Genomic DNA, 13,110 nt, shown 5'->3' with positions numbered 1-13,110 from the left:
GACTCTGACATTTGAATCCCTTTAATTTTCAAATGGAACCCTCTCTTAATCATAGCTGCTACACAAATCATGACAGTTTACCATCACCCTATATTCATAATAGCATTGTTTACCTTACGTAAGGGAGGCATGTTATCACAAGTATGACACTGACACAAAAGGTACAATTTGTAAAACTTTTATTGAAGTTTCAATGAGGTTGGAGAAACTCCTTCTTTGCCTTATAGCTAGGATGGGATTAGTCTCGACCATCAAATAATAAATAAAACAGTCAGTCCTAGTTGAGTCTGTCAAATCAAAATGGCCTACACTAATAAAAACCTAATGCCTGCCCTATATCTTGTACGCAAAGTGTGAAAAAGAGAATATGTACGCAAAGGAAAGTCAGTGTTCAAATATAAAGAATAAATGTGGCTGAGTCAGCTCTCCTCCCCACGTTCAAGAGCACTGAGTAAGGCGGTCCCTGAAGGCAAGATGACACACTGGCTCAGCCTCTTAGCACAAAGGCAGTTGAAAACGTGGGCCGAAGCCAGCCTGGCCTTCCACATCAAAGTCTTATTTTCCAATTTCCAAAACACAGTTCACCAAAAGATTCACGGCGGTCTCCCTCAATCAGGCTCAGAGCTTTCACAGCAAAACAAAACACTTGCAGGGGTTCCTTCCCCAAGCTTAAATCACCTCTTTAGGGGTTCCCTTCCCTTAACTTATTACACCTTCGGTCTCGCACTCTATTATGCACCAAAGTTCAATGTTCATCTTTTTACTCTCCCCTTTTCTCAGGGTTAATTTCAACCACCTCGCTTTTACATTCAATCACTTTATCGCTGCAAACCTTTCACCTTTCACAGAAACTTTCGAGTGGGCTACTTCCTTTCATCCGACCACTCCGTTACTCAGTATTGCTGACTTTACAGCTATTGTTACTTCAAGGTTCAGTCGCAGGTCTGCCTACCTTCGCGTGCAGCCTTTAATTTTGAAATATAATGTTGCCACTTCAATCATTCTTTAGCACACACCGGTATCTCATGTTGCTTGCCAAATTGCCGGGTGTGTCCGTTTATTTCTCGTCTTTACTGTCTTCCAGTCAAGGTTAGTATCACAGGCTTGGCCTTGCTCCTCAACTCTGCTGTTCACCCGGGAGGGTCGCTGGCGTCCTTGAAACACAATGCAGCCTTCTTGTTTGGGATTCGGCCTTCTCCATATGTCTTTCGTGGCCTTTTTGAGGCAATAACCTCCTGCAGGGAACTCCTAGGGTCCTCCACCCGTGGCTCTCGTCCCTCGGTCCGTTGCTCTGCTCTAGTAGGTTTGCCTTCGCCCCGGAGGTTCTGCTCTTACTCGTGTTCCACCTTGCTCAGAGTGTGTCTCTATGGTCCGCCCTTTATCCGTGTGAGGAGAGCGAATTGGTATCTGATGTATGCACTTAGATTCAGGAGTCTGACTTTGCCTGATCCAGTTAGCGGGACATGTCCAACGCAATATGTAAGAGTTAGCTTTGTTACTCTTAGTCGCCCTCTTCCTCTGCCCAGCGTTCGTGTATTAAGGGGGAGGGTTGGGACATCAGAGAATCCTATGAAATGGGAGGGAACATGGGTACGGGAAAGGGAGGAATACCGTGTCTCGCTGTTGGCTGCCTCACCCTCACTCCCCCGAAGACCCCTCACCCAGGTGATCCTCCGCACTGGTCCACCACTTGGGTCTGGAACCAAAAGTGATGGCCGTGCCCTGGCCACCTGAGAGAGAGTGAGAGAAATCCCTGGGGATTAACACCCTTTGGTTTCTCACACTTAACCAAACACATTTGGGGATTTGCTTGTTCTCGTAGAATGACCGTCTATAACCCTACACACAGACAGTAAATCGCTCAGCTGAATGCAAGAAATGGGGACCTCCGTCTCCAGCTCCCCCTCACTTCCGGTTAACCCTTTTATGCGAGAGCTTCGGAAACACTCTGGCTACTTAGTATTCCAACATGTTCTATGGTAGAGGTTATTTGGTAAAAATGAAGCATAATCACAAAGCACTGAGATGAATGCTTCTGAAGTCTGACTTCACTGGTGTGAGTGCAGTTTCACATCTCTACTCTCGCAACCTGATAAATCATGAATTGCACAGAAATTACTAATGGATAAAACTGGTAGGTAAAAACAGGGAGCATGTACATAGTTAAATTCCATAGGAGATCAATATTCAGAAATTGGAACTCTGGTCTGGGGATGGGTGAGAGGCTATTGTGATTGAAGGCCGAAACACCCTACAAGAATCCAATATTTGGTGCCCTTTTATCTGGTGAAAGTGGAGGTGGCAAGTTTAGACTGTTCTGGTGCACTCGCAACTAGTGGCATTGCAAACTGGTCCATCAAAACTGTTTGTCAAGTAGTATCAAATTGGAGATGATTACAAGACTGTCCATAGAGAGAATCGTGTTCCCAAGGAAGAGGCCCCTCCCGGATGTTAGTAATGGTATATTTACTTTAATCCCCAAGGAAGGGCAATACGGCTGGGAAGTGAGATTGGTTTTGTGGGCAAGGAAAGTAAAGAATATCTCTTGTGAACAAAGGTACCTTGTAATCACTTGTCAGCTATTCTCAATCCAGCTATTCTCAATCCAGGAAGTTGTATCTAGGGCTGTGCAGGTCCTCAGTTTGTAATAAGGAATCATGTGTGGCTTGGAGGAGGGAGGTCCCCAAATAAGTGGAAGACTGGAAGGAACAGGCCTATATCTGGACAAGAAGAATCATTAAAACGGAAGAGCTCCATGCATGACTGAAAGGTTCGGAGGAAAGGTGTAATGGAAGACAATTAAGCGCTTGTTAGGGAAATTCAGGGGATATCGGAGTGCTTATAAATTCCCAAAACTGTGGTTGATACGAAGATGGAGGAAGTGGAGATAATTCAAAGGGAACCAATGAGGTTTGAGGGGTGAACTGGGGTTGATATAAAAAGTGTTGGCAGTGGTCTGTACCAGTTGAGGTGCAAATGAAAATTAGGCTGGTCAAACCACTAGGTGTGGATGACAAAGCATGCATCCTCTAAGTCTGTGAAAGGTGATCCACCCTATTTGAACTAAAACAGCTCAGGGTGAGCAGCAAAGATAGGAAACCCTAAAATAAACCAGAGGAGCAGATGTGCACCACATTTAACATAATAGATAGATTTGCATGAGGGTAAGAGAAACAATTCCCTCATGTTGAGCTCTAGTATCATAATAGTGCTACAGTTATAAAGATGCAATAGGTCAAACAGCAACCAAGTATGATTGTGCAAGTAATAGCCTTAATGCAATGAGCAGTATGGTCTAGCAACGCCAATCTAGTCCCACAACAGTGCGCTCTGGTCGAATCTCTTCATCCATCCTTTACCCAATCTCATCCTTCAAGCGTCTGCTTGACAAAGAACAAAGATTATTTCGTGCAAAGAACTTGCCCATTATCCAATACACTCTCTGGGCCATCCTTTTGCCACCTAAACCACCTCCCACAGATTCCAAACCCGGAAGTGAGGTGGCTTCCAGCTTCCCTGGTTCAACAAAAATCATCTGCTCTGCTAGAGCGTCCTCCATGTCCCCACCCACAGGTTTGTGCCTCTGCTCGCTACTCCTCTAATGCTCACTTCTGCTGCTGGATGCAACACAGGGCATACTGTATAAGAAAGCAATGACACTATTAGAGGACAGAATTGCTTCACAGTAATAAACTGGTGGTGGTGTGTACCTTGAATTTAAATGTATTTGTTTATTTATTTATAAAGCGCTCCAAACCCCAAGGTATCTGGGCGCATTACAAGAAATGTTCAGCCTAAACGTTACATTACATGTAAAAACAGGTATAGGTTTAGAAAGGTACAATAGGAACACATAATTACATAATAGGACAAAGATTATATACAAAAAGCCATTTACAAGGTTACAAAAAAGTATTGTATACAAAGTCCTAGAACATAGTTTATTTACAAAAAGCCATTTTCAGGTAACAAAATACTGTCTACAAAGTCGTAGGTTAGGAGTGCTAGGAATGTAGTAGGTCCTTGGTGGCAAACCAACTTTTGGTATTTTTCCTGAAATTGAAGAAGGATTGATCTGCTCCTAGAGTAGTGGGAAGAGAGTTCCAGAGTTGAGCAGCTAGAACGGGAAAACTGCTGCCCCCTGCTTTTTTCAGTTTGAATCTGTGGACTCTTAGGCAAAAGGTATTTGGGGTCCTCAAGGGACGTGTTGAAACATTTCTGATACATTTCTCCATTATTTATTGTGGGGCTGAATTATTTAAACATTTGTGGGTAAGGGAAACTGTTTTAAACTGTATTCTATCCTTGACAGAGCCAGTTATTCTTCCGTCTGGCCTCTGAAATATGTTGTCTTCTAGGAATGCTTAGGGCTGTTCTAAGTGCAAGGTTCTGAAGTATTTGAAGTTTGTTGACAATGTATTGGATAGCACCAAGGTAGAGCGCATTACGGTAGTCCATTTTTGATAACATTAGTGCTCTAGCCCAGGTAATGCAGCTTTCTGTAGACAGAAAGGGTTTACAGGCATGGATCAGCTTGCAAGTGTAAGCTGTCGCAGATGCCGTAGCATTAACTTGCTTATGCAGGTTCAATGCAGAATCCAGGTAGAAACCCAAGGTTTTTACCTCCTTAGCCACCTAGATGTCAATGCCGTTGATGTTGAATGAGAGGTAGTGGTTGCTGAGTTTATTCAGATTAGCCGCTGCACCTAGAAGCAAAAGCTTGGTCTTCTCATCATTCAGACACAGACCATGTGAGGCCATCCAGGCCTGAATGATAAGATAGATCTTGTTAATCAGTGCCAAGTCTTTATCATAGTCACCCGTCACAGGTATGAGGATATGGGTGTCATCTGCATAATTAGTGTAGGTGACACCCAGTGGGTCTAGGTCATCAAACAGGGACTTAGTAAACACATTATACATCGTAGGTGATACGCCTGATCCCTGCGGCACTCCAAATGTTGTAGGAGTAGGGTCGGCTGATGGTGAGGGCGAGAACACTTTCATAGATTTATTAATCAAGAAAGATTGGATCCATGCTGTAGCTTCTGGGGAGAAGTTGGCAACTGTAGACAGGTGTTTACAAAGCACCTTATGATCAACCAGATCAAAGGCGGCTGACAAGTGTAAGAGAGCCAGTTTCCCCATATCTTTTAGGTTTTCTGATCGGTTGCTTTAATTGGGAGGTTGAGATTTTTGGTAGCTATTTTATTTTTGAGAAGGGAGATCTTCTTAGCTAATGCATTTTGGATCTTTGTGCACCAAGTTTTGTCCTTATTACAGTTGTCTAGTTGAGGGATGGGAGATTCCAATTCTCTTAGTATGACAAAGAGTTCTCTTGTACTAGAACTGTCTTTATTGATCCTATCAATATAGGTATCACGTTTTGTTTGTATTATTTCGGATTTGTAATTAGCTGTGATTTTCAATAGGTTATCTTTGTTGGCCATACCAGTTTAAAAATTTTTTTTTAAAAAAAAATCACTTCTACATGCAATCATCGCAAATTGAGCAATACACATTTAAAAAAGAGTACTGCAGTGCACAGCATGATTACAATAACCCAACTAAATAAGCTTGGTAAACATTCCAGCTCGCTAAAATGGCCATATTGCATTCCTTAATACGAGAATTAAATGAATGATTTTTCAGCCTCTGCTTTGTTTTTTCAACAGGGACCAGTGAAAGCAGGAAGAAGTAATATTTGAAAGCAAATATCCATATGCCATCAAACAGACAGATAGGTGTATTCCTGATTTTGTTTACTGAGATTTTATTTTGGCATACAATTAAAAAATGAAAAAAAACAACCATCTGTGAATAACATTGTATCACAATACCTGTAACAGGGTTGGCGCAGCAAACAGCTACAGTACTAATACAAGATGGCATGCAAAAGAGTTTCCCCAGCAGGGTACACATTATAATTTAAACCCCAGTTGTTAAAATACCATTATAGAAGATGCTTTTGTCAAAAGGTTCCATAAACTCCATCCCCAGAATTCGCTCAAGCAGCACCTTCTCCTTTACGATGTAATCCATTTCCTTATGACCCTAATGGGCAAGGAGCAGACAAAATTACATATAGAATACCCTTTCATTTAACATTGTTTTAAAGGCTATATGAATGATTAATATAGTTTATCATAAAACATGTTTATTAAATGAACCAGCTCCTTAATCATTATGATACTTGCTACAAATCACAATTTAGAAGAGATGGTTACAATGTCTGCAGAGTATCTGTCTGTCCCGTAACATTATAACAAACCACTAACTTGCCTGGGTGCATGTTAAATATGCATTGTCTCATTTCTTAAAATTAAAAAAGCTACTTCGGGACTGCAAATCGAAATGTGTAGTATGAATTTGCAATCTATAAAGAATCAAACAAAATATACAGAGAAATGAACTTGAATATAAGTCACACTTGTGCATGCTACCTATATCAGAGAATCTGGATACACTGCATACAATTATGATGTTTCATGAATATATGAGGCTGCACTGAGTAAATGATGAATGTAGTTGGATACACAAACATTTACAAGTTAGATCAGGCTCCAATTGGACATAGGAGAAGTAACCGTCCTTAACAGTCAAGGTTGAACCTGGTTAGTGAAGACTGAACATAATACATACTATCAGTGCCTAGACATGTCAGACAGCACTTGTAATATAACAGCAGTACATGGGCATGTGAGCTTTTACAGAGATGACGATAGTTCACAAGCATATGAGACTACACTTGGCATACCGTATGAAGGCAGTACCTGTGAATATTTATTTACTGGATTACAAGGAACACCTTGATAAGAAGCTCTAAAATTAGGACATGTAGAGGGCTAGCCCTTCCCACGTCTGGGTGATAAGAGGATGACAAAATGGATGGAAGGGTTTCTTAAAGAGGGGCCTTCCCAACTTTTTCCAATCTGTACGCTAATCTCAAATGTGTCTGTGTGGCTGGTCATGACTAGGACAGTCGATCCCACCTCTGATGACACTATATGACAAATGGTTGACATTAATCGACACAAAGGCCAGACAAAATGGCGTGCTTAACAAACAAAGTTCATTAGGGACCATGTACAAATTGGTCCAAAATGACAAGCTGCTTTGGTCTGAACTACTAAACTAAAGTTGTCAGGCTGGCTATTCTCCGGGACGTGGGTAGTGCTTCAGGCCAGCCTGACAAAAAAAATGTCTCCCAGGAAGAGTGTTCAAACAAAAATTACTTCCAGCTGTCAGTAAGTTAGAGGCTAAGTCTCTCCCGGGTAATCAACATAATAACCAGTGACGTTGTAGTCCCAGATTTAAGGCGTTCTTGCACCCTTATGTTATGATCTTTTCGGTCAACACTGTAGGAAGGATAAAGGAGGGGGATGGTTGTGGCGCATGAGCCCATAAGATTGTGTGGCCCGTGGTTGTATGGAGTAGGGTTGATCACTTGATGTGGGGAACAATCAGAAAATCCTCACCATCTACAATGACAGCAAGACAAAACTGTTCTTCTCACTACCCATGTGTCAGAATTGTGTCCATAAACAGAACCCAAAAAACCTACAGGTGCAGGTTCCCCCTGCTCACTGACAGAAATGCAAGGTAGAAACTGTTATTCTAATGTCATTCAGATTTGGAAACTCAGGAGTTATGCCTGACCCTGTGTAAGTGGGGTGCAGCAATGAAGTCTGGTGTTCAGATGTCACAAATGGACCTAAAGACAGAATGAAGAATGCCCGAGGTACACACTACAGGTCAGTACCTTTAACTCCAGACCTAGCACTGTTGCTGTATGGCTACACAGAGCTGAGAAGGCGGTCCCTTATTTCCAATTTTCAGTTCTATTCTTAATTTGCTAAACAGTAATACATTCAAAATGTACTTCAAGTTCAAGATACAACATTCCTGTGGCTCCCTAAGAAAGGTCCCTTAAGAAGACTCATTTTGTTCTTGACCACAGTTACTTTTTATGTTTTGCTGGCTATTTAGATTTTTGCCAGCTCTTGGGACAGAACTGTATTATTTGTGGGGGTTATAGTCCCCTACACTTATTGCTTGCTTCCTTGGCTTTTGATTTTTCTTTTGTGGCACAGGAACTTCCCCCTGCTACTGCAACTCTTTTTCCGTTGTGTTGCCCTTAGTGGCCCATATAGCTACTAGGGAAGGAGTACTGCTTAAGCACTCAGTTTTAGTCTAAGGTTGGTTCTATCACCCTAAATGTGTGTTGAGGAGAAGGCTGTCAGATGCTGTGATTAGGTGTTCACTTCACCAGGGGTGTTAGTTAATTCTACTACATTAGTAGCCCAATAATAGCCATTACAATACCAAAGCATTTGTTAAGCCCTGCTCCCAGCCAGTTTGTTTTGGGCCATCGCTTTCTCTATGTGGACTACAGGGCATGGCCAAAATGAAAATATTGCCGACAGTCCCATCAAAGGAGAACACACATGTGCCCTCTGTTGTAGACCGGTGTAGACTGGTTTAATGCCTTCTTGACTTCCCAAATCTATATCCTGTGTGGGTTGGCTAGTGTGTGTGCCTTTGTTTAGTGCCAGGCTGGTGGCCAAAACCTTTGTGTGCTAACTGGCTTTGTGATTGGAGCGCTGGTTTCAGCAAGCCTTAGGAACCATCAGCAGGGTTCCCTGCAATACCACGAAGAACAGGAGATCAATTCTATAACACATGCAAACTTCATGGGGAAATAATGTCCTTCCTGACATTAAGTTTATAACTTATTTTTCTGACATTACTTAATCATAACTTTTAGTTCTCCCCCAATCCAGGATCAAATCTATCAAATTCAAAGATGGGAGTGCTTGTCCGCAAACCTTGGGGTTCTGATATATACTTCATTATGAGTTCCATGGGCACAGGTGCAGTTCGTTTTTGTGGTTCCCACACTTTCCACCACAATTTTCAAGGACTGGAGTGGGATTAGGCTCCTTCTCCAACCAGCACTTCCTAGCTTACTGGTCCTCGAATCCAGGGCCTGGACTATTCTTTGGGAGGGTCTCCTCTGGGATCCACTTTGGATGGTTGACCTTTCTGCTGTAGCACTAGAGTAAAAAGGAGAACTTATCTCGCTTGTGACTAACAACTACTTGCACTAAATTACATGGGCAGTTTGTATTTTTTGACAACGCCAATGAGTATGCATTATACATTTCTTAATCACTTAATCACTGCAGCTCACTCTTTGTCATGGAGTAACATTATGTCTAAATGTAACATTTGAATCACTTGTTTTCTACATGGGTTTGAGTACACTGGGATCTGTTTTGCCCTAGTGTTACCTTGTCTTATATTATTCTACTATTAATCTGCCCAGGAGTTAAAACCTTTTACCTCATTCATCTACTAGTTACGCGCGATAGTAATCACTTGTTAGGATTTTTTGTTATACGAGATGCTGGGTAGGAAAAGAACACTGTTCATTCGATGTTTTGGGTATTATTCGTTGACTATGTTTATGTATTTTTCCTGTTTCTAAGAATTGTGCCACCAGGTAGTTACCCTAATACTAATGTTCGGATTCTGAGAGGTCTTGTTGAATACCCTTTCCTACTTTTGTTAAGGGGTGCCTAAGTTTACTTTACTGCCTAGTACTTATTTAAACTTCAAGTTGCCTATGTGTAATAACTTAATAAAGAGTGTATATACTTTTCAATATATCTGTGTAGGGTCTTCTTTTGAATAATCTATTGGGCCGAACTATAGCTACCTGCCCATTACCCATTGAGAGAGTGGTGTTGTAATCTGGTGGACACTCCGTTTACCCTTTGGGATGGATCTCGTAACACCCAACAACAAAGGGATGTGGAAAAATTCTAATACCAAACTAGTGCCAAAAAGCAGCATCTAGGCCTTTATTTCATAGTCTCTCCACAATCTACTCCACTCTCGACATGATAACAATTTGCATCAAAACCATAGTGTCAATGTCCTTCTTGACATTAATTCTCTGATCCATGGTACCATTTTGGCATTGGTTTTTGAAGGACAATGATATTAATGGAGTATCATTTTTCAAGCACTGTGTGCAACAATTTATTCCGAGCCCCCCAGCCCCTTATCCCTCTCCCCTGCCCATTTATGCTACATCTACAGGTTCCCTACCAGGAATTTTGTCCCTCTGCTGCTTTGAGCAACCAACCATGGATAATATGGTGAGAATGTATTTTATCTATTTATTTTGGAGATTTGTAAGGCACGACTTGCCACAATAAAGCACCAACGAACACAAAGGGAGTGACTTACTTGAAGGTCTCTGAGAGGAGCAACGTTTCTAAATGGTTCCAAAGTGTTTTGAATCTGTAATAGTTCAGAGAGAATGGGAAAGACATGTGCGCAAGTCTTCGTCCATGCATGGAAATGGATTTGAAAGCAGGGGTGATCAGCTAAGTTCATAAAGGAAGAGCAGAGGACTTGCTGATTAACATACAGGGACGAGGTTGGAATTCTTTGTTGGCAAGGACCATGGATTCAAATGGACAACACAGTTTGGGATGTATCAAAGGAAGAGATTTCCAGATGTGACTTTGCAGGTCAGTGTTTAAAATAAGTTTGAATTTCGGAGGATCATGGTTATTGATGAGCGAGGTATTGGCTCCGCCCATCAAGACATCAAAATGGCCCAAGGCATCAAAATGGTCCGTTTGTCCAACAAGAAAGATGTGTTAAATATCTTAGATATTTGACAACAAACTAGGTCAAGGATGGGTGGCATTGATACAAGTCTCAAAGTGATGTGTCACTAAAGGAAGAGGCAAAGCATACTAAAACAGATTTTGGCTAACATTTACTGGACTAATGGATAGAACTTCAACGGGTCATTTGCCTGAACTTCAGTATTTTCGTTGCTCAAGGCTCCTTTTCCCATTTTTGGATCTCAACCGATATACTCTCATTAGAGGCCCTCAGAATTGTGCCCCTTCAGCGATTTTGTTTTGTGCTACCTTTCTTTAAATGGGTCCAGAGGAAAACATTTACACTTTGTATACCTAATATTGTAATTTTACACTATTCTTATACTCTATACATGGAAGGTCAGGGAGCGAAGTGCAGAACTAAACAAGAATTGTCATGCCGAAGGGCAGGACCTTATACAGTTTTATAATCCAGGAGAATGACTTAAGCACTTGCCTTAGACAAGGTGCTAATCTGAACGTTGTAACCTCAAATTCACAATGGGCTGACTCAAAGCTGAATCCTTCAGAGGTACATAGAATTAGGCCCATTAAAATTGACCAAACATAACAGCTATCATTACAGCCCATACAGGCATGTGGAAGGACAGCATACAAATGTCATACTTTTATAATAACTTGCAAAACTCTGCTCACTACACTCAGCATAAAGAACAGACTTCAGTAGTTGGCAAACCCACAAAATGCCCAATTATGTACGGAGACAGCCCTCCCACCCTGAACACACAAAAATGCTAGTCAGTCACTATGGTGCAATAGAATATTGCCCCGATACAGCATGTGAACATTCAGGGATTTCTCATACAGGATGGTGGATGATCACATCCACATAGTCACCAGAATACATAGAAACAATTTACTGCAAAACAAATAAAATCCAGGCAACAGCAATGATCCCTTCATGGTCTTGTTGCACCACCAAGTCTTATCTGTGATTGCAGTTGGTAGAAACTTTCAACAGATCCTACACAAAGACTAAAGCTGGAGTGAAAGAAGCCTTCCCAGAAATTCCACTGCCCTCTTACAGACAACTTGTCAAGTACCACTGACCTTGAGACTGGAAAGAATTGTCCGGGGCAAATGTACAACACACCCGCAATAGTAAATGTTCCACTCGTACCTATGCGGATAGGGTTAACGCCTTCTGATGGTAATAACACCATAACAGAGGGAAACAAACAATAATTTAGAACTATGCTTATCACAGATCCACATGTGTTCTGTGCTTTTCCTCTGATGAGCACTGACCTGCATGAAAACTAACCATAACCAGAAAGGACTGGACCACAGAGGAAAATTGAAGATGTCTTTGCAGGTTGCAGAAAATCTAAAATACTACCATGAACTAGAATAGATAAAAACGTATTTTGAGGAATTCTAAACTCATCCAGAAAATGACAAATTAACTGGTATTCTAGTTCTTTCTGTATTTTTAGGTCACATGTGTTATGCTTCTCCATGAAGGTCACTAGGCACTGGAAACTCTGCACTGGCCTGACACAAGCACCTGGAGAGCAGGACAATGATGTGAAGCCTTCTTGCCTAAACCGTCCAACCAAACAACTGCATTTTCTTTACCAGGGAAACCGATTCTTTTACATGTGGTCGCTGTAGAAAAATCTCTCTTAAGGTACCAACATATTCAATCTGCATATTACTCAAACCTTTGTCAATTAACCATATGGGCAGATTCACAAGAGGCTACATTATTTGTACTTCTATTTCCTTTAGTGAATTAATTTTACAAACACTCAAATCTCAAATTCAAAGTCAGTGCAAGTACTGATTATTTTGTCAGACCTCAAGCTGCTCCCTCCATTGTTTGCTAATTGCCTAAATAAAAAACCTACGTCGACCGAAAAGCTTGCAAAATAGAACATGCAGCAGCCTAACAAAAGATGTCATCCTTCCAGGATTGCTTAAATAATTTTTTTAAACATCACTTTCAGGTTATGGGTAGACTGAAAAGAATTCACGTGGGTTGTCTAATATGCTATATAGCACAATGTAAACACACACAAAATTGTAAGCAGGAAGTGCGTAACTGTTAAAATCCTGACGTTCTGACTACTTGTTCTCGGCTGCAATGCTGTGGTGATGCTTCTCTTGTCCACATATGTGGATGCCGCAGCGAGGCTGGCTGAGTAGTGGAAAGGTGTCGGCACAAGCAATATTTTGGTATATCGGAGGTGGCAGCGAGAGGGAAAGTGTCCAAATCATTGCACAGAGCTGAACCATTTGAGGGTCAAGATGGGGCCAATCCAGTCTATATAGTGTGTTGCCAGAGGAATGGGTGAGGCCTGCCAATAAACCCTGCAATTAGGCTATGGGAAAGCTCATGCTGGGGGGAATGATATGTGGATTCCCCACTCCTCTCTAATCTGTGCAAAGACTACCTACCATT

The 13,110-nt window shown here is 41.6% G+C and overlaps 1 protein-coding gene across 1 annotated transcript in view; it reads right to left on the bottom strand.

Annotated features, from left to right (window-relative positions):
- The window catches only part of TMEM67 (transmembrane protein 67), a 2,125,990-nt gene that overhangs the window by 174,002 nt on the left and 1,938,878 nt on the right, over nt 1-13,110 (bottom strand). Inside the window, exon 26 of the mRNA XM_069621352.1 lies at nt 5,952-6,054. Within this exon, the coding sequence (XP_069477453.1) occupies nt 5,952-6,054 (103 nt within the window). The remainder of the gene's footprint in view (nt 1-5,951; nt 6,055-13,110) is intronic.

Source organism: Ambystoma mexicanum, chromosome 5q (genome assembly GCF_040938575.1).
Source record: "Ambystoma mexicanum isolate Mex_15411 chromosome 5q, UKY_AmexF1_1, whole genome shotgun sequence".
Classification (NCBI taxonomy): Eukaryota; Metazoa; Chordata; class Amphibia; order Caudata; family Ambystomatidae; genus Ambystoma; species Ambystoma mexicanum.
Note: the sequence above shows the minus strand (reverse complement) of the source record. Positions and strands in the feature narration are given on the sequence as shown.